The sequence below is a fragment of the Arvicola amphibius genome, chromosome 2, assembly GCF_903992535.2.
Source record: "Arvicola amphibius chromosome 2, mArvAmp1.2, whole genome shotgun sequence".
NCBI lineage: Eukaryota > Metazoa > Chordata > Mammalia > Rodentia > Cricetidae > Arvicola > Arvicola amphibius.
In genome coordinates, this window is record NC_052048.2 from 151,697,262 (window position 1) to 151,723,215 (window position 25,954).

General features: G+C 39.4%; 1 protein-coding gene across 6 annotated transcripts in view; it reads right to left on the minus strand.

Annotated features, from left to right (window-relative positions):
- Positions 1 to 515: 515 nt before the first annotated feature.
- Positions 516 to 25,954, minus strand: part of Samd9 (sterile alpha motif domain containing 9) — a 30,232-nt gene continuing 4,793 nt past the window's right edge. For 2 of the 6 annotated variants that reach the window (XM_038320342.2, XM_038320343.2), the window contains 3 exons: positions 17,983 to 18,063; positions 15,255 to 15,304; positions 516 to 5,699 (listed from right to left, as the gene is read on the minus strand). In XM_038320342.2, the coding sequence (XP_038176270.1) occupies positions 943 to 5,691 (4,749 nt within the window). In that variant the 5' untranslated portion in view covers positions 5,692 to 5,699; positions 15,255 to 15,304; positions 17,983 to 18,063 and the 3' untranslated portion in view covers positions 516 to 942. Of the gene's footprint in view, positions 5,700 to 7,794; positions 7,816 to 15,254; positions 15,305 to 17,982; positions 18,064 to 24,863; positions 24,919 to 25,954 lie in introns of those variants that run through there. The other 4 variants (XM_038320345.2, XM_038320344.2, XM_038320340.2 and 1 more) reach the window with 3 other exon arrangements.

A 25,954-nucleotide genomic window follows, 5' to 3' on the forward strand; every position in this document is an offset into this window, starting at 1 on the left:
ATCTTAAGATATCACCATCTGTCAGAAATAAAATAAATTAAGTATGGAAAAATCTATAATCTCACATAAATGTGGAACCCAAGAAACTGAACTCATGAGAGCAAAGGCACCAGACAAAGAGTACATTGCAATTACTAGGAAGGTATTGAAAATGAAGTGCTACTAGTAAAAGGGTATGAGGCTCAGAGTAGGTAAGAGATTCTATTCTACAGTATGATGATTATACTTAACAGCAAAGCAGCACATTACTGGAAATTCTAGGCTGGACATGATGACCTACCCCTTTAGTCCTATAACTTGGAAGGCAGAGGCAGGTCAGTCTCTGTGAGTTTGGGGCCAACCTGGTTTATTTAGTGAGTTCCAGGACAGGCGGGGCTACATAAAGAGACCCTGATTCAAAACAAAAACAAAACAAGCCAACACACACACGCAGATAGAGAATTGCTGGGAGAATTTCAGATATTCTTATGACAAGATGTAAGTTTGTGAATCAATAAATATATTCTTCAACTTAATTTAGTTTAATCATTTTGTAATTTATGCATATTTCAAAACATCACATTGGTTACCATAACTATGTATTTGTCAAGTAAAAGTAAAGAGTGAGCTGATAGATTATGAGATGAATTTTATGTAGGAGGCAGGAGGGAATCTCCTCCCAGCAAGATTCTAGTGAGACTATGATGATCAAAACAAATTATATATTTTGGCTTCATTTTATTTTGTGGCTATTTTAGAGTAATTTCTTGACAACATGGTTATACAGGGGAAAGTAAAAAGGATTCTATGTACCCATTGCACAGAAATAGCCTGAAGTTCAGTCTTATTTTTCTTCAACTACTCCTATTCCCACTACACAAAATTACCGAATTATATCTATAAGCAAATTAAAGAAAAAAGATGATACTAAAACCACATTTCTAGATAAAGAAACTCAAGATCTTAAACAGTTTTAATGTCATAAGCAAGAAGGCCTCCAATGGAAAACCCTAGATAAAAAGACACCTTTTCTATGCTCCTCCCACTTCTAAGTTGACCTAAGTGAGCAGGTGAAATTGGTATTGTGATTTTTTCATTGATTCCATACTCTATGTATAAATTGTTGTTTTCAGCTCGTCCCTGTAAACGATCCAAAAGATCCTGGACTTTTTTCTCTTCCCATACTTTTCCACTATGCCACCAAGAATTAATATCAGATACATTTTCATAATTTTCATCAATTTTCCCTTTGTGAATAAGTCTGTTTCTATTGCTGCCTTTCCCAAGAAAGAAATATGCAATTGGTTGCTTTGTGCGATACATGCGCTTATATTGCCCCCTGAAAGAATTTTCCAGTGCCCAAGCATACTTTTCCATTTGTTTAGAATCTTGATCTAAGTTTTGGGTTTCTGGCCAAAATAAAAGAGAAGCTAGGAAATAAGGTTCTGAAAACTTGTAAGTCAATCCAATTGATTGCAGGATCTCTCGAAGCTGCTCTTTCAGTCTTTTAATTGGTTGCACTAATTTGGAGGTAGGGTTAATACAAGAGAGGATGATGTTGGCCAAGATGAAATTTTGCTTTTCCTTTTGCTGGGTTTTGATAACACCTTGCTCAAGAAGGGAAGTGTATTTGTTCACTATGTCTTCCATGGAACCCACAGCATCTTTGGGACTTTTGATAAGATATTCTAAGAGTCCAGAAAACTTGTCTGCTTTTAAAGCTTCTAGGCTTCTCCGAGTCTTTTCTACTTGAAGTGGTAGACTGAGCTTTGATCTAATGTTCTGATTTTGTGATTCTTCCAAGGGGCCAAATATTTCTACATACCTCTTAAAGTACAAACCTACCTTTCTCCGACTTTTAGCCTCTTCATATTGCTTTATATTGTTTCTGGGTTTTAGAAGGACAAAGTAATCATCAAAAAAGTCAAAGGATCTCTTCAAAGAAGACTGCAGGTTAGTTAGATAAGGAATAAAATTCTTGAGTGCTGACTTAAATTCATTTAGATTCTCTGGAATATCACATTTTCCTGATATAAAGTTGATCATATCTCGTTTAGATAGTTCATTTTTGTTGTTAAAGAAAGGAATGAGTTGGAGGATCTGGATAGTGTAGAGTCCCACTTCTATCTCCCCTTGATAACCAGCTATGTTGTATGTATCATACCTCCTTTTAGACTTCTGATACATCCTTTCTTTCCCTTCATATTCTCTATCTTCAGTTTGGCGTTGAGAATCTTTGAAAGCATTGGATGCATGCACAGCTAAATCTAAGAGGTCAGTTAGATCATCAACTGAGATAGTCCCATTTCTTACATTGTCAACTATCCACCATCTTATTTTACTTTTGTAGACTTGACCTAGTGTATCTGAGATGTAGGAATTATCAGGCTGTATCTTTCTTGCTTGTTTTGCCCAAAAGAGAGCATTTGTAAAGTCCTTCTCTTTAAGGTAGAAATGTCTTGCTAAGGCTTGGCAAATGAATGCATTGGGGTTGAACCTACGATTAGCTTCAAGTAATACATCTTTAACTGCATCATTTCCTTCTTCTTTATGTAATGCTTCGATGAATGGGGAGAACAAGTTTCTTGTCTCACCTTCATGCTCATCACGCTGTCTTGTGAGCAAAAGTGTTTGCATGTCTTGGAAAAACTTGTCTTTTCCTATACCTGTGTCATAGAACAAATTTTCTGTGAGCATATCCATCACGATTTTACTTTTGTTCAAGTTGTAGTTTCTCTTCAATTCTTCCAGTGAGGCAGTGGCAATCTCATGGTGAATGATACGTACTCCATAGTAGCTCCCGCATTCTATCACCTCTGATTTGATTAGAATTGTAGAGTAGGTACCCATCTTGTCTTCAAACTTTTCTGTTCCCCAGAAAGCCTTCTTGTTTGAGATTCCTAGGAAATGCTCACACTGTGAGAGGGAAATGGTAGTGTCAGGTACATATGTGTTAAGAAGAGCCAGGAAAGCAAAGAGCTTTGCTTCCTTGGTAGCAACATTTTGCCCTTTCAGAATGTTCCTGACCACATTTTCTATATACTCTCTGTTAAAGCTCGTTTTCACGATCATAAAAGAATAAAAATCTTCAAATTTTTCATGCTGTTCTTTGATTTCTTTCAATTTAAGCTCAAATGCTCTCTGCTCTTTGTCAGACAGTTGGTGTACTAGAGCAACACTGTCTGGGGTCTTTGCACTTTTCTCAGGATTTTGTGACCTTGTACAATTTATAATGATCACCAGAGGTTTCTCATATCGAATATGTTTGTTAGCAACAGCAGTTTGAATGGAGGCCTGAAGAAGGTAGACGTTGTCTTGTTCCTCAAAATCATCAACGAGGAGCAGCACAGGTAAGTACTCCTGATGGCTCGTTGCTCCATAGGTGATTAAATTAGTCACCTGTTCTCCAATTTCTGAGAAATCCTCTGTCTTATTTTTCAGCACAGCACATCTGAATTTCTTTCTTAGCTCCCAGAGAATATGCATGGCCAAAGTGGTTCCTCCACAGCCTGGATGATGATAGAGATGGATAATTTTTGCACAAACTGGTTGAGAAGAATCTGCCCATTCTTGAATTTTTTTTTCAAGTTTTGCATATTTATCCCTTTTCACAAATGATGAAGAATAGTTTTCAGAAGAGAAGTAGAAGTTCCACCAGGATACTTTACCACCCCTGTAGAAGTCTTCCTCTTTGGATGTCTTGAATTCAAGTAATTTCTTTTTGTCTTTTTCCAAGAGTGTACCTTCACATTCATTCTCACAGAGAATTTCCAAGGCTGTCATGACTTCTTCTTCCTTTTTCAGAAGGACAGTAGATGAACCAATAGATGGTAAGAATCGCGTTGAAGACTGAGTTAAAGATTTTAACTTAAGAATAGTGCCATTTATCTCTGCAATATTTAAAGTAGAAATGCTTTGGCTTGATATTTCATCTTGTTGTCCTGATAGTCTTACTTCAAGAAGGTCTTTCCATACCTGATATATGTCTGGGTGTACACAAATACACAGTATGTTTTCCATTCCTTTAAGATCTTGATAGAAAGCACAGAAAGTCTCAATAAGAGGGTCTCTTGGGTCATCCACAGGGGACAGTAATAAAAATATTACCAAGAATCTCCCTTTTGGCATTATGTCATCATGTGTAAGAAATGAAATCAGCTTTCTGACCTCAGAAGCTCTTTCTCTTTGCCAAGAAATTGGGTCTAAGGGTTTGTATTTTTCACTTTCAAGGTCTAACCTGCCATTGCAGAAAATCCAGCTGGGTTGCTGGTAAAGATTCAGACTGTAAATTCTCTCATTTAATGTGTTTTTTCCTTCCATAAATTGGCTTGGGAAGTGGAGATTTGCTACTCGGCTTCTTTTGAAAGCCTTGACTACCCCTTTGCTCTCAGATTCAGGATCAAATTCCAACACAGCAAACCATTTAATTTCCTTCAGGAAGTCTAAGTGATTGTTTTGATCCGGGTGGCACTTATTGGTGACAAGTATGTACCATTCATAGTATGAGTTATCTAACAGATCCTGGTTTCCTGTCAAGAGTTCAATTAGCTTTTGTCCCTCGCTCTTGTTTCCATCGACTTTTACTTTGCATTTTGCTTCTGCTTCTTTCCTAGACTCTGTCACCGCTTTTAAATCTAACTTAAAGGTTTTGAAATCAACTTTATTCCCTATGATGTCCTTACTTTTGGGCCCATCTCGCACAAAGACTGAGTACTTTGAACTTTGTTGCCATGTTTGGGTCTTAAGATGTTGCATTTTGATCTGGAAAAAGTCTTCTCTGCATTCAGAGTATTGTGGAATGACATCTACTTCAATAACAAATCTGTTAGATGGAGTACTGTTTGGCAATAAAACTTCCACAAATCTTGGCTCTCGGATACTCTTCTTTGCTTGTTGGACCTGATGGACCTCAAAATACTGGTCTATCATCAGATTGAAGTGGTCAATTAGGGCATCCTTAGTGACCTTGGTGAGTTCCACGCCAACAATTTTTCCTTGGGGCTTGTCTTTGACTCCAAAATGAATGGTGCCATTAGTACGTGAATTCATACAAGCTGAAGCAAAACGGAAAGTCTCATTGCTAAATTTCATCTTAATGTCCACTTCTGTGGCTGTTTCTGTGTTTGTGAAGGCTTTGAATTCATGTACTGGGTCAATGAGATTAAGTGGCCCTGTTTCAGGCTGTAAGATGAAATGTAATTTGTAACGATATGGATTACTGAATTCATTAAAAGGGTATGCAACACATGTTGGTCCTGAAGGTGACTGTTCACCTTGTTGCTCTGTCTTGTCTTCCATCAGCTCATTTTTTTCTGATTTAGACCCTTTAGTCTCTGGCCTCACTACAGAGGCATCAGCCTTATCTGCATTCTCCTTACCCCTCTGGTTTTGCTTTGAAGTCTCTCTACATTCTGTCTGTGTTTTAGGAGTTATTTTATTACCCCCTTTCCCTTTAGATGTCTGGGTAGAATGTTTTGAAGATGTTTTCTGCAATTCTTTGAATAGCTCTTCTATTTGGATAGCTGGTCCATGGGTTAGGCCCATTTCAACAAGATTGTTTTTATTTAACCACTTCAAGACTGCTCCACTCACATCTTGTGCCTTCAAGGTTTCCCTGTGCTTTTGGTCAATCTTGTGGCTTTGTAACCACAGGTTTACATCCTCTTTAGTCCAGTCATCTGTATTTTCTGGAAGGTTGAGTTTCTCTGCCATTCTGATAGCTGTATAGAGAAGAAGAAACACGATGTTGGAGTTTATAAGTGAAGACATGAAGCATGCTGATTTTAAGTAGGTAAAATATGCACATGTCACAACATTTGAAAAGCTCTGAGACCAGTTTATTTTATGTTAACCAAGAGAAAACCCACCAAATACAAATGCACAGTACTTTCATATGAACTGTGCACAACTCTCTTTATTTGATTTGCTGTATATATGAGGTATTTGGGGATACTTCCATTCATAGATCATCCTTTATATGGTTGTCAACTATAATGTGTATTTTCTCTATTATTAAAAACGTTCAAATCTGGCATATAGAAGAAAAGAAATATTTGACACTAAGTGTAGAGCTAAGTATAGTTTGTTCAACTTGATGTGATAAGACAGATGAAACAGAACATGAGTGTCAAGCATAGTCAGAAAAGAGTAGAATAATCAAATAGTAATTAATGATTCATGATAGACATAAAATACATAATATTTGGAAATATTAATTGGGTTTCCCCAATTCTGATATTTTGTGCTATCTACTCAGAAAACATAAATTCCAGGGTAGATTACCAAGGTAATTGAGAGTTAGCTGTGGTCAGATGTAATTACTTGTCTACATCTTTCTAGTTAGAGCAAGTATAGGCCATTCAATGAGAACCTTTTCTATTGTTCAGTCTTATTGGATAGACCCAAAATATGAACACAGAAAGAGAGGTAGATTTCAACATTTCGGACAAGATGAGATTGGGTGCATTTAGGTTCCAGCCCTTTAATTAGCAAAAGGATGTTATTAGATTGCCATATTTTGTGCATATTTTGTGTAAAATATCTAAAGAAACATTTAAAAAGCTATTAAATAATTCATCAAAATATTCATATAAATGTAATTATAGAAAAACTGTCCAGTAGCTGAAAAGAAGATAGACAGATAAGATGGGCAAAGAAAAACAGAGAATAGAGAAAGCACAGAGGCAGTTAATCCTGCCCTAACATGTCAATAATCACTTTTAATATAAATGTTTATAAACAGAGATTAAAAATACAGAATTAGTAGCTTAGATTATAAACATGGTTATACTGAATCTTGTTTATATGACATCCAGTTGAAATATGATATGAGCAATTAAAAGTAAAAGTATATATAGATCTATATCATTCAAATATTATTCAATCAAACACAGAAGTAGTTATATCAACAAACTATAAACAAAGCAGAAAACATGATAACAGAATAAAGAAAATAATCAGGGACAAGGATATTATATATTGATAAAAGGTTACCCAACAAGATGTCACATAAATGCTAAAGGTATTTGCACTAGACAAAGTTGTTGCAAAATGTGTGATGTAAACACTGTTGGGATTTTACAATTTTAAGCAAATCTACATATATAACTAGAGACTTCAATATATTTCTTTGCCTTAATAGTAGATACAATAGTTAAACAACAATAGAAAAATATAGAAAAATTTAAGATTACCTTCAATCAATAGGCTGTAAACTGCTTTTATATAATAATCTAAGAACCACAAAATACCATTTTTAATAGACAAGATTTTCCATTTCCTAAACTATAAGACAAACTTCAACAAATTTAAAATAATTGAAATCATATAGGATGTTTGCCAATCACAATATAATTCTTAAGATTTTAATGCATTATTTAGTGCCTTTGGGTGTATATTTTATGTGTGTACACTGATGGGTACACGTGATTGTCAACTGATGGATTTTAGAACCACTATAGAAACAAATCTTTGGGCATTGTGGTGGTTAGAATAAGAATGACCCCCATAAGAATGCTTAGGGAATGGTGCTATTTGAAAGGATTAGGAAGTGTGACCTTGCTGGAGGAAGAATTTAGGATAGGCTTTGAGATTTTTAAAAGTTCAAGCCAAATCTAGTGCAATGGCTATTATTGGTTGTCAACTACATCTTGAATAAACTACAATCAAGTAATAGATTATAATCTTAAAAGTAACTACAATGAAATAATGAATGAATGTACAATCAAGTATACCTGTGATAGGTTTTTTACTTGCTTGGTTTGAAGTGAGTGAACCCACTTTTAGTCCAGACCTTTGTAGTAGGAAGACACATACCTTTGATATGGATCTTGAGACAGAATGATACCCTTAATCTGGACTATGACTGCTGGAAGTCTATATAAGGGCATAAAAGAAGGAAGCTTGCATTTTTTGCCTGTTTGCCATCATCTTGCCAGCACATTCATTCTTTCCTTCACTGGTATATTAGTGCCTACTTTGAGATTACAGCCTATACTGGAAGGCTAGCTGAGCCATCCTGTGTCTTGTGGACTGAGCAACTCCTGGATTCTTAGACTTTCCGTTCAGCTGGACTTTAGTCTGTAAGTCATTCCAATAAATTCCATATCCATACATATATGCATGCATACACATATACACACATATATACACAACACACACACACACACACACACACACACAGAGAGAGAGAGAGAGAGAGAGAGAGAGAGCCATTCTATAAGCTCTGTAGTCATTCTAGAGAATCCCGACTAATACACCCAGTGACTCTCTCTTCCTGCTGCCTGAGGACTTGATAACTCTTAGCTCCTTCTTCAGCACCATGTCTGCCTATATGTCACTGTGCTTCCTGCCATGCTGATAAAGGACTAAACATCAGAAACTGTGAGCCAGCCCTAATTAAATGCAGGATCATGGTGTCTTTTATAGCAATAGAATATTGCCTAAGACAGGCATTTCTGTGAGAGATTGTCTAGATTTGGTTACTTGAGATAGGAAAATTCAACTTGTAGATGAATGGTGCTGTTCTAAGGGCTGGGATCCAGGACTGAATAAGGAGAAAGCAAGGTGAGAACAAGTGTAGGTGGGGTTTTATCTGGACCACTGGTCCCCTAATAACCACTTAGAGACTTATTATTGCTTATAAATGCTCAACTGATAGCTTAGGCTTGTTGCTAACTAGCACTTATATCTTAAATTAACCCATATTTCTAATCAATGCTCTACCATGTAGTGGTACCTTTTTTCAGCTTGGCATGTTCATTTCCTGCTTTCTCTGATTGTGACTCGCGATTCTGCCTTTTTTCATCCCCAGTCTCTCTCTTTTGTCCACAAGTCCCGCTTAATCTCTACCTGCCTGGCTATTGGCCACTTAGCCCTTTATTCAACTAATCAGAAGGTACCTTGGCAAGGACACATCTTCACAGTGTACAAGAAGATTATTTCATGACACACAAGTTTTCATTACTCTCTGTTGTTGCATAGGGAGGGGGCCGCTTGTTTGTCCTGGCTGACTGGGTAGCTTACACCCTAAATAACCACACAGAAACTCTATTAGTTAAAACACTGTTTGGCCATTAGCTCTAACTTCTTATTGGCTAACTCTTACATATTAGTACCATCTCCATTAATCTGTGTATCGCCACGTGGCTGTGGCTTACTGGAGATTCTAACCTGCATCCGTCTCAGGCAGAAGATCCATGGCTTCTCTCACTCTGCCCTTCTTCCCAGCATTCAGTTCTGTCTTCTCCACCTACCTAAGTTCTGCCCTATCAGGTCCAAAGAAGTTTCTTTATTCATTAACCAATGAAAACAACACATGAACAGAAGAACTTCCTACACCACTCTGCTTCTTGACTGGGAACCCATGATGGAAGGAGACAGTCAATTCTAAAAAGTTGTTTTCTGACCTCTACATGCCTTGTGTAACATGTTTGCACACACACAAGTACATGTGCGCACACACACACACACACACTTATTCCATATTTAATTTTTTTATTTTACATTCAGTTTCTCATGCTGTTTTTGGCTGTTTATTTTACAGTTTTACAGATATACTTCCCACTTCCTTACCACTCTGTCCATTCTTCCTCCTTCCCACAAATCTTTTTCTCATGTTCATGTCTATTCTTTTTGTTTTGAAGCCCCCAAGATTAATCAGGGCCATCTGATGCACATAATTTTTCAAAAAAGGTTGGAAACAATTTTTAGCAAAATTTCAATAGTTTTATGAGTAGACAGTATTCTTTGTACTATTATAAAATTTATATGGAAAAAACCAAAAGATACAGTAGGATAGGTTAAAGAATAAGGTGGAGGAATCTTTCAAGACATTTTGACAATTACAATTATTTAAGGTCTGTGCTATTAGTGAAAAGACAAATATATCACTATATTAAGTTCCCAGAAATAGACTCATGCAAATATACCCAAATGATACTTGAGACTGATTCAAAACTTGATTCTGTGGCAGAGTCTAGGACAGTTGTCTCAACAAATGGATGCTGGCATAATGGGAAATCCATCATATACAAAAAGTGAATTTGGAATGGGTCATAGTTTTACATATATAATGCAAAACAATATTATGAAAATGTATACAAGAAAATCTTCATCATCTAGAAATAGTCAAAAATGCCTGTCCTGTCACCAAAAGCATTATTAATAATGAAAAAGCTAATCAGTTTAACTTAAACTGTCAAAATTAAAGACAACATAAAGATAATCAGAAAACAAGCTGTAGAGAGAAATATTTGTATTCAAACCACAAGAAGGACTTGTGTCTATACTAAACACTTAAAACTCATAAGTGAAAATATACAACTAGAAAACTAAGAAAAGGAGAGAAAGAGATATTACTGCTGAAAACGTAAATGGCAAATATACATGTTGGAAAACGTTAAACATAATTAGCCATCAGGAAAACGTAAATTAAAACCACAAAAAGATGTTAATATGCATTCATTTGACTAAAACAAAAAGTAGTGGCAGTGGTCACTCCAGGGAGTGATGACAGGCTGGAAATTTCCTGTGTGACTCCATGAATAAGAGTCAGGGTAGTGCAGGATAAACTGTGTTTTGAGGAAAGAAAGAACATTGGGAATCAAGAGAGAGGTAGTAGAACACCAAAAGAGCATGAAAAAGCACAAAGATGATGCATTATAAGTAGGAAACAGACAATACCCCCATCCCTCTACCCCATAGTTGGGAATAGATGGGGACTGCAGGGGACAAGAGAAAGCAGAAGCTCCAAACACAAGGCAAGCCCTGCAGTCCTGGTAACAACACACTGGCAATCTTGGCTTTAGGAAGAACTCCAATTCTCCCAAGGCTTAATCCAGTGTACTCTGGCAATGACTCCCCTGTGTGGCAGGCCAGCTAGTACTGGACAGAACTAAGGTAAACACAGGCAACACTTGCTCCACCAAAGCAGAAAGAAGCAGTGGCTGAGAACGTAATACCTTCTATTTCATTTTACTGCTTATTTGACTTAATATCTTTTTAATATAAATTTTTAATTTTCTAGTTTATAGGCATATCCCTCTTTAACCTTTAAGATTCTTTTTGCTATATACATCTATGTATTTGAAGCATTCAGTTGATATGTTTTGGCTTGTATGTTGTTGGAAAAGGTTCTTATATCTGTCTTTATTTTCTTCAAGCCAAATATACAATGTTTTCTCTACTTTGTTTTATACCCCTAGCCTATTTGCCTCCCTTCTCATTGTTACTATCTCCATTATTACCTCTTCTCATTCCTTACTTCACTACTTAAATATCAATTCCCTCCTTGCAAAAAAACAAAAACAAAAAGAGAAAAGCAAAAATCAACTCCTCCTCCCAAACTCTCTATAAACTGCATATTCCACAACCAAATCAGTACCCTAGCGCTTCTGTTTCCAAACGTTAGAAAGGACACAAGTAAGATTCCAAGGTCTTGCCTACCAGCTGACACTGGGACTGCTGTCACACCCCCACACTGCTACTGTTACAACTACTGTGTGTTAGTTATTAATACTCAGACTGACTGGATTAAAAAACAAGAGCCTGCTATCTGTTGTTTTCCAGAATTTAACATAGTAAGTGTGGTAGTTTGGATGTGATTGCCCCCACAAGCTCATAGATAGTGGCACTATCAGGAGCTGTGGCTTTGTTGGAGGAAGTGTCACCGAAGAGGAGGTCTCTGAGGTCTCATATATGTCCAAACCACACCCAACTTCCTGTTGCCATCAGATCAAGATGTAGAATTCTCAGCTCCTCACCATGTCTGTATGCACACTAAAATGAACTGATATCATGATAATGGACTGAACCCCTGAACCATAAACCATCCAATTAAATGTTTTCCTTTATAAGAGTTGCTCAGGTCATAGTGCCTCTTCACAGCAATAGAAACTTTAACTATAAAAGTAAGAAAGACATCTAAAATCTGAGAGTCAAGGGTTAGAAATTCATCTTCCAAGCAAATGGAAGTTGCAGTAGACCAATAAATCAACACAGGGATTTTTCACATCTGTTAAAGATTTCAAATCCAAACTAACCAGGAGAGATAAAGAGAGCTTTATAGCAAACCATCCACTGCAGCCCCTCTTCCTCTCTGTCCCCATTCCCAGTGATCATGCAGATTTTCTCCTACATCCTTCCTCGACTGCTTCAGCCCTATGTCCCAGCCACCACCCTGGCACTCCCTGGAACTCTCCTGGCCATGGTGGTCAGGGAATCAGGTAGGTGATTGTCACTCTCCCTCCTCTTCTTCAGTTAAAATTCTCCAGTCTTAACCTCATCTTTGTAGTAGACAACTTGTTGTTGCTTCTCCTTCCTCTGTCCCCATTTCCAAGGTCTGCATAGATCTTGGTGGCACACCCAGCTTTCCTCCCTCTATGTGCTCCTACAGCCCCACCCCTCTAACTCATTCACATCCCTTAGTGTCAGCTCCTAATACCTAGAAACAAGTTTTATCCAGGACCTGAGTGGCCACACCTGGATTTCAGGAATATACCCTACCAGGCAAACCACACTCTCCTAAGAATCTGAGAGAACAATGGAAAACCAAGAACAAAAACCTCAACAAAGACAGACCAGCTATCAGCCGCTAGAATTACAATGATCCCAAATTCAGATGTCTTGACACCAGCATAAAAACGCAAACAATAATATCTGAAACAACATGTCTCCTCTAGAGCCCATCAACCCATCAACAGGAGGCCTTGAGAAATAAAATATAGTTGATGCACAAGAAAGGATGTCTATGAATATGCTCAAGCTCCTTAAAGAAGAGATGAAAAAATTCCTTAAAGAAATCCATGAAAACACAAACAGTGGAATGAAAAGAATATGGAAATGGAATCATTAGAGAAACCCAAACTGAGGTAAAATTGGAAATGAAAAATTTGGGAATTCATGCAGAAAGCTCAAAGGAAAGTTTCACCAATAAAACATTAAAAATGGAAGACAGACTCTCAAGCACAGAAGACAAGATAAAAGAAATCAAAGGGAATGTTAAATCAAAGGGAATGTTAAATACAAAAAAATAAAAAATAAAAAAATCTGGGCACAAAACATCTAGGAAATCTGGCACACTGTGAAAAGACCAAAACTATGAATAATAAGAATGGAGGAAGGAAAAGAAATACAGAAAAAGGAATAGAAAATATTTTCAACAAAAACCATAGAAAAAAATCCCTAACCTAAAGAAAGAGTTATCTATCGAAGTATAAGAAGCATACAGAACACCTATTAGAGTGGATCAGAAAAGAAATTTCCCATGACATAAAATAATCAAAACAGTAAGTGTATACAACAAAGGAAGAGTGTTAAAGCTTCAAGGGAAAAACATCAAGTACCATATGAAGATAGACCTTTTTAGCATAACATTCCAGTTTTCAATGGAGACTCTAAAAGCCGGAAGTACTTAAGAGATCACAGATGCCAACCCAGATTACTATTACCAGCAAAACATTCAATAACAATAGATGGAGGAAGACATTCTAATATAAACCAAATACAAGCAGCATCTATCTACAAATTCAATTCTACAGAAGGTGCTGGAAGATGATTAACCTGAAGAGATTGACCACACACAAGAAAACCCAAGAAATAATCATCTCAGACCAGCAAATTAAAAAAGGGAGGGGAGATCCCACACCAGAACAACAAAATAGTGGTGATTTAGTTGGTGCTATAATTGATGTGATGAAACACCATGTCTAAACAACTTGGGGAGGAAGAAGCCTTTTGAATTGCATCTACCCACCACTGTTCAGCAATGAAGGAAGTCAGACAGGAACTCATACAAAGCAGGAGCTTGGAGGCAGAAACTGATTCATAGGCCATAGAGGAGTGTTGCCTACTAGCTTGCTTCTCATGCTCAGCCTGTTTGTTTATAGGACCTAGAACCACCAACCTATGGTGGCACCATCTATAATGGACTAGACCCTCCTTCATCAATCATTAATCAAGAAAATGCCCCATAGGTTTACCCAGAACCTCATCTTATGGAGACATTTTCTCAATCAAGGCTCCTTCATCTATGATGATTTCAGTTTGTGTCAAATTGATGTAGAACTAGCCAGCACAAAGGGAAACAAACAAATACTGCTCATAGATGACTCAATATCAATGGTCTCAATTTTCCAATAAAAAATACAGACTAACGTAACAGATAGAAAAACTGGATTAATTCTTCTTCTGTATCCAGGAAATATACCTTAACATCAAGGATAAAACATTATTTCAGAGTAGAAAAATGTAAAATGATGTTTCAAATAAATAGACACAAGGATTAAGCAGGTGTAACCATTTAAGGTCTGAAAAAAATAAACTTCAAACCACAACTATTCAGTAGAGATAGGGAAGAACACTAGATACTAAGAAAAAAATCTACCAAAAAGACATTGTAAATCTATATATCAAAAACAAGGGCAGCAAAGTTTATAAAAGAAACACCACAAAACTAAAATCACATATTGTTTCTCACACTGAGAGTGGGTGAATTCAGTACCCAAATTTCACCAAGACAAAAACTAAACAGAGGTGTTGGTGATAACTAACATCTTAAACCAAATAAACACGATAGGTATTTACAGAACATTAATACAAATGAAAACAGTACACCTTCTCTGAAACATCTCATGGAACTTTCTCCAAAACTGACTGCAGACTCAGACACAAAGCAAGTTTCACCCTACATCCCATCTGACCACCATATCCGCAACAGAAAGCCTACAAGCCCATGGAAACTGAACAACTCTCTACTGAAGGAAAAAATGGGTCAAGACAGAAATTTTTAAAAAATTAAAAAGTTTTTAGAATGAAGTGATGGAGGAGAGTTATCTATGTTTCTTTCATTGGTTAATTAATAAAGAAAACTGCCTTGGCCCTTTAAGAGACAGACAGAACAGAATTGTGGGAACAAGGAAGTAGAGTGGGGGAGACGCTTCAGGCAGTCGCGATAGTGAGTCTCCATGCTGCTCCTCTCCGAGATGGACGCAGGTTAAGATCTCTCCTGGTAAGCCACACCTCGTGGTGCTACCCAGATTACTAAATATGGGTTAAAGGAAGATGTGAGAATTAGCCAATAAGAGGCTGAAACTATGGGCCAGGCAGTGTTTTAAAAGAATACAGTTTCCGTGTAATTATTTTGGGTAAAGCTAGCCGGATGGCGGGACACAGCCCCGCCGCTTCACACTACAATGAAGTGAAAACAGAACATACCCAAAGTTATGGAAACAACAAAGGCAGCTATAAGAAGCAAGTTCATAACACTAAGTACTTACATAAAAAGTGGAAGATCTTATTTCAGCATTTAATAGCACATGGGAAAGCTCTAGAACAAAAAGAAGACATCACCCAAAAGAGTAAATGACAAGAGATAAACTCAGTGATGAAATCAGTAAAATAGAAACAATAAACAATCAATGAAACACAAAATCAATTTTTTGAGAAAATCAATAATATTGACAAACCCTTATCCAAATTAACTAAATGACAGAGAGAGAATATCCTAATTAACAAAATTTAAGGACAAAAGGGAGACATAACGACAGATATGGAATTCAGATAATCATATGAACATACTTTAAAAGCCTGTTCTCCACCAAAATGAAAAAAATCTAAAAGAAATGGATAATTTTCTTGATATATATCAAATACCAGAGTTAAATCAAGATAAAACAAGTGATTTAAGCAGATATATAAGCCCTAATGAAATAGAAGCAATGATTAAATCTCCCAACCAAAACAAGTCCAGGGCCTGAAGGGGTGTGGCCTATCAGCAATTATGATTAACCAGAGTAGCTTTAATATATAATATTCAGCTTTAATAAAGGAAAGAAAGGGGAACTTACAAAAGCCAAGGTTACAGCGAGGAGCACAGGGAAACAAAGAGAGTAAAAACAAACAAACACGAATCTTTTAAAGGTATTTGGAGCCCTGGAGGGGTCATGCCCCTCAGAAAAAGGGATTGGTCAGCTCCCCCATCAAGTGCCAGATAGTTATTAAGGCAGAATTCTGCAGACTTTCAAAGAAGAATTAACACCAACCTCCTTAAATTATTTCTCAGAATAGAAACAAGGAACATTTCCCAATTCTTTATACAAGTCCACAGTTACCCTGATACCTACATCACATAGAGACCCGATAAAGAAAGAGAGTTGCAGACTGATTTTCATTATGAACACAGATGCAAACATTCTCTGTAAAAGAGTTGCAAACAAAATCCAAGCATAGAAAATAGGTTATCAACCATGATCAAGCTGGCATCATTTGCTCTCAAATATTAAGATATTAAGATCCAGGGATGTCTTAATATATGTAAATAGAAAAATGTAACCCACCATATGAATAGATTGAAAAGCAAAAAAAAAAAAATGATCATTTAAGATGTAGAAAAGACCATTGACAAAATCCAACACCACTTTCATGATAAAAGTATCAGGAGAGACTAGGGATATGAAGGACATATTTCAAAATAATAGAGGCTGTGGTGGTTTGAATAAGAATGGCCCCATAAGCTCATATATTTGAATGCTTTGTCACCAGGGCTATTTGAGAAAGATTAGAAAGATTCAAATGTGTGGCCTTGTTGGAGGGACAGTGTTAATGGGAGTGGGCTTTATTAATGGGAATGGGTTTCCAGAGCTCATGCCAAGCTCAGTGTCTCTATCTTGGCCCTCATATCACAGTGTAGCTCTCAGGCACTGTTCCCTGCCATGATGATAAAAGTAGTCCTTTATCTCTGAAACTGTAAGCAAGATAGTGAAATATCACAGAACAAAATTATGTCACTTGCAAAAGAAAAGGTAGAACTGGAGATGGTCAAGTTCAGCAAAGCTAGGTCAGAAATATAATGGAGGAAAGGCACAGTGGGGAACACCTGCCTACTTCATGTCAGTCAGGAAGCAGAGAGGGAATCAGAGAGGAAGGGTCTGGTAGATCAAACAAAATCTTCAAAGCATGCCTCTACTAACACTCTTCCTGTAACTAGGCCACTTCCTTTAGTTTCTACTACTTTCCAATATAGCTATCAAACCACAAATCTATCCATGTGTTAATTCATGTATTCTGTCAGAGTCTGGATGATCTGCACCCTTTTAAGATGCAGTATTTCCATACATTGTAAGGAACAAGTTTTCAGTACATGAGCCTCCAAGGGATATTTTCTATCCACACCACAACACACAATACCCTCGTAAATCCCAAGATAATTCTGTGGAAAGAAAAAAGTCAGCCCCTGATGTCACAGTCTGTACACTTCAACTAACACATATTCTTGAAATGGCAAGGCCATTATAATGAACAGCAGATTAGTTGCTATTGGAGTTAAGATAAGATGGAGTATGAGAAATGAGCACAGCTAGAGAGACACACAGGAGAGATGTCTGTGTTGCAGTGCTTGTGTTTTGAAGGCACAAATGCCAATGCTGTGTTGTACTGTAGTGTTGAATGACTTTACCATTAGGGACCCTTGATAAAAGGTATATTCGCTATATGATTATTTCTTATAACTGCATTCAGATGATGGTGATTGCAAATAAAAGTTAAATTTAAAAGTATGCAAAATTAGAAAGGCATGCTTTAAAGAGAAAATATTTAAAAGAAAACAATAATGAAAATGTTGAGTATCAAAACATGAAAGAAATAGTACCATCAATGTCTGTGAAACTTACAGGATTTTATGCTTCTATAAAAATAAAAGAATGACTGACAGTTTAGTGAGTTTAAAGTGCAGCACAGCAAGCTTAAATAGGGAAGAAAGAGGAAGAAAACAGAGTTAACGGAAGAAATTCACAGAGAAAAGTAGAAAACAGTCACAAAGGAGATACCCACCCAAGCCAAAAAGTGATACTCAATACAAGGTAATGAAATGCAGAAGAATCCATCAAGAATAAAAGAGCGATGGAACAACTTACCAGATGCTACAGCAAAATTTAGGTGAATCAGAGGATATTGCAACCAACTTCACATGGATAAACTGTGAAAAGTGAGAGGAAATGTGTGACTTACCAAAACTGCCTCAAGAGTCAGGGAAAGGACTCCCACTGTCCAGTGTAAGGGCGTGGATCACAGAGGTCACTGATGTTCCCCCTAGAGTGACAAGAAACAAGATTCACGCGTTTGGAAAGCTGAGACCTTTGAGGTTGTGCAGCTGAAGACAGCTGACATGGCAGGAGTGTGTTCAGATCCGGGGATGGAAAGGTCTCTCCCTAGGTGAACTAGGACAATTTGCCAATTCTGGGTTGGAACTGAGGACAAGCCAGGACGAGTTGGAGGATGACAAACCAACGGGACTTTTGCCAGCCATGAGGATGGATGCAATAGGTTGGAGTCTACAGCAGCTCCAAAATCTTAGCTGGTTGTAGACGTTAAAAATTAAACTGCATGGAGACAGAGGCCCAGGGCCTCGGTGTGGACCTGAGGGAGGACGCTGCAGGGGCCCACGGTGGAGTCGGGTCCTTGGATCATGAAGCACCTCCAAGACTTGGACATGGTGAATCTTGAGTGAAGTTGCATTTTCTTAAAACAGTTGGCGGAGAGCTGCTTGGCCTGCAAGGGGACCTGTCAGTCTGCCAGAGGATCCATCATTCTTTGGGGTGAGTGAGGAGTGAGTGCCCGAACTGCGGCAGCCGCCCGGAGAGGGACCACCTACACTCCACAACTCCCCCTGCCTCCAGCACACTTCCTGCTCTTCCTGCAGGGGTTATTCTCCCCGGATACCGCCTCTCTCTCCCTGTCCCTTCCCAGCTTGCACCCAGAATCCTCCCCCCCTCCCCCTGCCTCATCCTCCCGTCTTTGGGGCCACAAAATCCCACAGCTCAGCCTGTTTGGGCTCTGGGGACCTGGAATTGAGTGCACCCAGACCGGTGGGAGGTCCCCTCCTTCATTTGACTGCCCGGGGCAAGGTAGGCCTTTGTCTGAGAGCTGCTTGGCCTGCAAGGGGACCTGACAGTCTGCCAGAGGATCCATCATTCTTTGGGGTGAGTGAGGAGTGAGTGCCCGAACCACGGCAGCTGCCCGGAGAGGGACCACCTACACTCCACAACTCCCCCTGCCTCCAGCACACTTCCTGCTCTTCCTGCAGGGGTTATTCTCCCCGGATACCGCCTCTCTCTCCCTGTCCCTTCCCAGCTTGCACCCAGAATCCTCCCCCCTCCCCCTGCCTCATCCTCCCGTCTTTGGGGCCACAAAATCCCACAGCTCAGCCTGTTTGGGCTCTGGGGACCTGGAATTGAGTGCACCCAGACCGGTGGGAGGTCCCCTCCTTCATTTGACTGCCCGGGGCAAGGTAGGCCTTTGTCTGAGAGCTGCTTGGCCTGCAAGGGGACCTGACAGTCTGCCAGAGGATCCATCATTCTTTGGGGTGTCCTGCTCCAGTTCTAAGGCCATCCACCCAAAGGGGTCAGACTCTGGCCTCCAGGCAGGTCTGAGGATTCCTGCGGAGGGGTGCGGGCTCCTTCAGATTGTGCTGCCAGGTTCGCTGTGTGGTATTCCATCCCGCCCTGCCCCCACCTTGGCCCTTTTGTCTGGGCTGCGACCCTGGGCTGCCTGGAATCCCTGATCCTGTGCACTGACATTCCATCTGAACTGGTGAGTGAAGGCGGACCCTGGGGCAACCTGCCCTGGAAGAGAGCACAGACCCCCTACCCCCACTTCCCTCTGCAGGCTTGTGTCTGTTTCTCCCGTCCCTGTGTCTCCCAAGCTTTCCCTAGTGTTCTCAGGTGTCCTGCTCCTGTTCTAAGGCCATCCACCCAAAGGGGTCAGACACTGGACCTCCAGGCAGGTCTGAGGATTCCTGCAAGGGAGTGCGGGCTTCTTCAGATTGTGTCACAAGGAATAGGTCCTCCTCTGGCACTGGGGAGATCCAACCAGTTTCAGTCACAGCAAAGATTGGTCTAGGACACCAAACGCCTCCGGGCTCCCTTTGAAGGAAGAGATGGGCAGGCGCCAAAGCAGGAGCTCCTCCAACAACATGAAAGGCAACATGACATCACCACAAGCCAGACATCCCGAAACAACAAGAATTGAACACCCTACCCCAGAAGATATAGAAGAAACCGACCTTAAACAGTACTTTATGAAAATAATAGAGGACCTTAAACAGGAGGTAAAAAACTGCCATAAAGAAATGGAGATGACAAACAAAAAGGTAGACAAAATAAATAAATCTCTCAAAGATACCCAAGAAAAACAAGAAAAACAAGAAAAAGCAATCAAACAGGTAAGGGAAACAGTACAAGACCTGATAAATGAAATGGAGGTATTGAAGAAAACACAATCTGAGGGACGACTGGAAATGGAAACTCTGAGTAAACGAACAGAAACTTCAGAGACAAGTATTTCCAACCGAATACAAGAGATGGAAGAAAGAATCTCGGACTCTGAAGATACTATAGAGGAAATAAACTCACAGATTAAAGAACTAAACAAATCTAACAAATTCTTAACTCAAAACATTCAGGAAATCTGGGACACCATGAAAAGACCAAACCTAAGAATAATTGGGGTAGAAGAAGGAGAAGAATTACAACTCAAAGGCCCAGAAAACATATTCAACAAAATTATAGAAGAAAACTTCCCCAACCTAAAGAAGGATGTTCCTATGAAGGTACAAGAAGCCTACAGAACACCAAATAGACTGGATCAAAAGAAAGCATCCCCACGCCATATAATAATCAAAACACAAAACATACAGAATAAAGAACAGATATTAAGAGCTGCAAAGGAAAAAGGTCAAGTAACATATAAAGGGAAACCTATCAGAATTACACCTGATTTCTCAATGGAAACCATGAAAGCCAGAAGAGCTTGGATAGATGTGCTACAGACACTAAGGGAACATGGATGCAAGCCTAGACTATTATACCCAGCAAAGCTTGCATTCACCATTGATGGAGAAAACAAGATATTCCAGGACAAAAACAGATTTAAACAATACGCAGCCACAAATCCAGCCTTGCAGAAAGTAATAGAAGGAAAATCACAAACCAAGGAGTCCAACAACGCCCACAATAACTCAGGCATCTAGCGACCCTTCACCAGCACAACTAGAAGAAGGGAAACACACAAACTCTACTACTAAAAATGACTGAAGTTAACAACCACTGGTCATTAATATCACTTAATATCAATGGACTCAATTCACCTATAAAAAGGCACAGGCTAAGAGACTGGATACGAAAACAGAATCCAACATTTTGCTGTTTACAAGAAACACACCTCAACCACAAAGACAGACATATACTCAGAGTAAAGGGTTGGGAAAAGGTTTATCAAGCAAATGGCCCTAAGAAACAAGCGGGTGTGGCCATTCTAATTTCCAACAAAGTTGACTTCAAACTAAAATCAATCAGAAGAGATGGAAAGGGACACTTTATACTCATAACAGGAAAAATCCATCAGAATGAAGTCTCAATCCTGAATATCTATGCCCCTAATATAAAAGCTCCCACTTATGTAAAAGAAACACTTCTAGAACTCAAGGCAGCCATCAAACCACACACACTAATAGTTGGAGACTTCAACACTCCTCTCTCACCAATGGACAGGTCAATCAGACAGAAACCTAACAGAGAATTGAAAGACTTAATGGAGGTAATGAACCAAATGGACTTAACAGACATCTATAGAACATTCCACCCAAATAGGAAAGAATATACCTTCTTCTCTGCGGCTCATGGAACCTTTTCGAAAATTGACCATATACTTGGTAACAAAGCAAACTTCCACAGTTACAAAAAAATATTAGTAACCACCTGTGTCTTATCGGATCACCATGGATTAAAATTAGAATTCAACAACAATGCTACCCCCAGAAAGCCCACAAACTCATGGAAACTGAACAGTCAACTACTGACCCACACCTGGGTCAAGGAAGAAATAAAGAAAGAAATTAAAGTCTTTCTTGAATTTAATGAAAACAAAGACACAACATACTCAAACCTATGGGACACAATGAAAGCAGTGCTAAGAGGAAAGTTCATAGCACTAAGTGCCCACTTAAAGAAAACGGAGAAAGTGCTTATTGGTGACTTAACAGCACACCTGAAAGCTCTGGAAAAAAAAGAAGCAGACTCACCTAGGAGAAGTAGAAGACTGGAAATAATCAAACTGAGGGCAGAAATCAACAAAATAGAAACACAGAAAACAATCCAAAGAATCAATGAAACAAGAAGCTGGTTCTTGGAGAAAATCAACAAGATTGACAAACCCTTAGCCAAACTAATCAAACGGCAGAGGGAGAACACGCAAATTAATAAGATCAGAAATGAAAAGGGGGACATAACCACAGACACAGAGGAAATTCAGAGAATCATTAGATCTTACTACAAAAGCCTGTATGCCACAAAATTGGAAAATGTAAAAGAAATGGACAGTTTTTTAGATAAATACCATATACCAAAGTTAAACCAGGACCAGGTAAATGCTCTAAATCGTCCTGTTAGTCGCGAAGAATTAGAAACTGTTATCAGAAACCTCCCTACCAAAAAGAGCCCAGGACCAGATGGTTTCAATGCGGAATTCTACCAGAACTTCCAAGAAGACCTAATACCTATACTCCTTAAGGTATTTCATAATATAGAAACACAAGAGTCACTGCCAAATTCCTTCTATGAAGCTACAGTTACCCTGATACCTAAACCACACAAAGACTCAACCAAGAAAGAGAATTACAGGCCAATCTCACTCATGAACATTGACGCAAAAATTCTCAATAAAATACTGGCAAACCGAATCCAAGAACACATTAGAAAAATTATCCATTACGATCAAGTAGGCTTCATCCCAGAGATGCAGGGCTGGTTCAACATACGAAAATCTATCAATGTAATCCATCATATAAACAAACTGAAGGAAAAAAACCATATGGTCATCTCATTAGATGCTGAAAAAGCATTTGACAAAATTCAGCACCCTTTTATGATAAAGGTCTTGGAGAGATTAGGGATACAAGGGTCATTCCTAAATATAATAAAAGCTATTTACAGCAAGCCGACAGCTAACATCAAATTAAATGGAGAGAAACTCAAGGCTATCCCACTAAATTCAGGAACACGACAAGGCTGTCCACTCTCTCCTTATCTCTTCAATATAGTGCTTGAAGTTCTAGCAATAGCAATAAGACAACATAAGGGAATCAAGGGGATTCAGTTTGGAAAGGAAGAAGTTAAACTTTCATTATTTGCAGATGATATGATAGTATACATAAGCGACCCCAAAAACTCCACCAAAGAACTCCTACAGCTGATAAACTCCTTCAGTAACGTGGCAGGTTACAAGATCAACTCCAAAAAATCAGTCGCCCTCCTATACACAAAGGATAAGGAAGCAGAGAGGGAAATCAGAGAAGTATCACCTTTCTCAATAGCCACAAATAGCATAAGATATCTGGGAGTATCTCTAACCAAGGAAGTGAAGGATTTATTTGACAAGAACTTTAAGTCTTTGAAGAAAGAAATTGAAGAGGATACCAGAAATGGAAGGATCTCCCCTGCTCGTGGATTGGGAGGATCAACATAGTAAAAATGGCAATTCTACCAAAAGCAATCTATAGATTCAATGCAATCCCAATCAAGGTCCCATTAAAATTCTTCACAGAGATTGAGAGGACAATAATCAACTTTATATGGAAAAACAAGAAACCCAGGATAGCCAAAAATTCTTATACAATAAAGGTTCTTCTGGAGGCATTACCATCCCTGACTTCAAACTCTATTACAAAGCTACAGTATTGAAAACGGCTTGGTATTGGCATAAAAACAGAGAGGTTGACCAATGGAATCGTATAGAAGACCCAGATCTTAAACCACAAACCTATGAACACCTGATTTTTGATAAAGGAGCCAAAAGTACACAATGGAAGAAAGAGGGCATCTTCAACAAATGGTGCTGGCATAACTGGATGTCAACCTGTAGAAGAATGAAATTAGATCCATATCTATCACCATGCACAAAACTCAAGTCCAAATGGATTAAAGACCTCAATATTAATTTGAACACATTGAGCTTGATAGAGGAGAAAGTGGGAAGTACTCTACAACAAATGGGCACAGGGAACCGTTTCCTACGCATAACCCCAGCTGCACAGACTTTAAGGGCAACATTGAATAAATGGGACCTCCTGAAGTTGAGCAGCTTCTGTAAAGCAAAGGACATTGTCACTAAGACACAAAGGCAGTCTACTGACTGGGAAAAGATCTTCACCAACTCTGCAACTGACAAAGGTCTGATCTCTAAAATATATAAGGAACTCAAGAGACTAGACGGTAAAATGCCAATTAACCCAATTAAAAAATGGGGCGCTGAACTGAACAGAGAATTCTCAACAGAAGAAGTTCGAATGGCCAAAAGACACTTAAGGTCATGCTCAACCTCCCTAGCTATCAGGGAAATGCAAATCAAAACAACTTTGAGATATCATCTTACACCTGTCAGATTGGCTAAAATCCAAAACACCAATAATAACCTTTGCTGGAGAGGTTGTGGGGTAAGGGGTACACTCATCCATTGCTGGTGGGAATGCACACTTGTGCAACCACTTTGGAAAGCAGTGTGGCGGTTTCTCAGGAAATTCGGGATCAACCTACCCCAGGACCCAGCAATTCCACTCTTGGGAATCTACCCAAGAGATGCCCAATCATACAACAAAAGCATATGCTCATCTATGTTCATAGCAGCATTATTTGTAATAGCCAGATCCTGGAAACAACCTAGATGCCCTTCAGTGGAAGAATGGATGAAGAAACTGTGGAATATATACATGCTAGAATACTACTCAGCGGTAAAAAACAATGACATCTTGAATTTTGCAGGCAAATGGATGGAAATAGAAAACACTATTCTGAGTGAGGTAACCCAGACCCATAAAGATGAACATGGGATGTACTCACTCATATTCGGTTTCTAGCCATATTTAAAGGACATCGAGCCTATAAATTTGGGATCCTTGAGAAGATAATAAGAAGGTGAACTCCCCAAAAAAGATATAGTAATCCTCCTGGATATTGGAAGTAGACACGATCGCCAGGCAAAATTGGGAACTTGAGGGTTGGGCAAGACTGGGCCAAGGGAAGATGGGGAGAGAAAAGTGTGAAGGGGAGAACGGGGGGAGCTCGGAGGAATGGGGTGCTTGGGATATAGGAAGGGTGGATATGGGAGCAGGGAAGCATATATCTTAATTTAAGGAGCTACCTGAGGGTTGTCAAGAGACTTGACCCTAGAGGGGTTCCCAGGTTTCCAGGGAGATGCCCCCAGTTAGTTCCTTGGGCAGCTGAGGAGAGGGAGCCTGAAAAGGCCAGTTCCTATAGCCATACTGATGAATTTCTTGCATATCACCATAGAACCTCCACCTGACGATAGATGAAGAAAATGACAGAGCCCCACATTGGAGCACCGGACTGAGCTCCCAAGGTCCTGATGAGGAGCAGAAGGAGAGAGAACATGAGAAAGAAAGTCAGGACCGTGAGGGAACCTCCAGCTGGCGACAGATGGGGAAGGTGACTGAGCCCCACATTGGAGCACTGGACTGAGCTCCCAAGGTCCTGATGAGGAGCAGAAGGAGCGAGAACTTGAGGGAGAAAGTCAGGAACGAGAGGGGTGCGTTCACTCATGGAGACGGTGGGACAGAACTAATGGGAGATCACCAACTCCAGTTGGAATGGGACTGATGGATCATGCGACCAAACCCGTCTCTCTGAATGTGGCCAACAGAGGGGGCTGACTGAGAAGCAAAGGACAATGGCTCTGGGCTCTGATTCTTCTGCTTGGACGGGCTCTGTGGGAGCCTTCTCAGCTTGATCGATCACCTTCCTGGACCTGGGGGGAGTTGGGAGGACATTGGTCTTAGCATAGAGTGGGGAACCCTGATGGCTCCTTGGCCTTGAGAAGGAGGGAGGGGAGGTATGGGTGGAGGGGAGGGGAGGGAAGGGGGAGAAGAAGGGGAGGGAAGGGGGAGGAGGAGGGGAGGGAGGGGGGAAGAGGA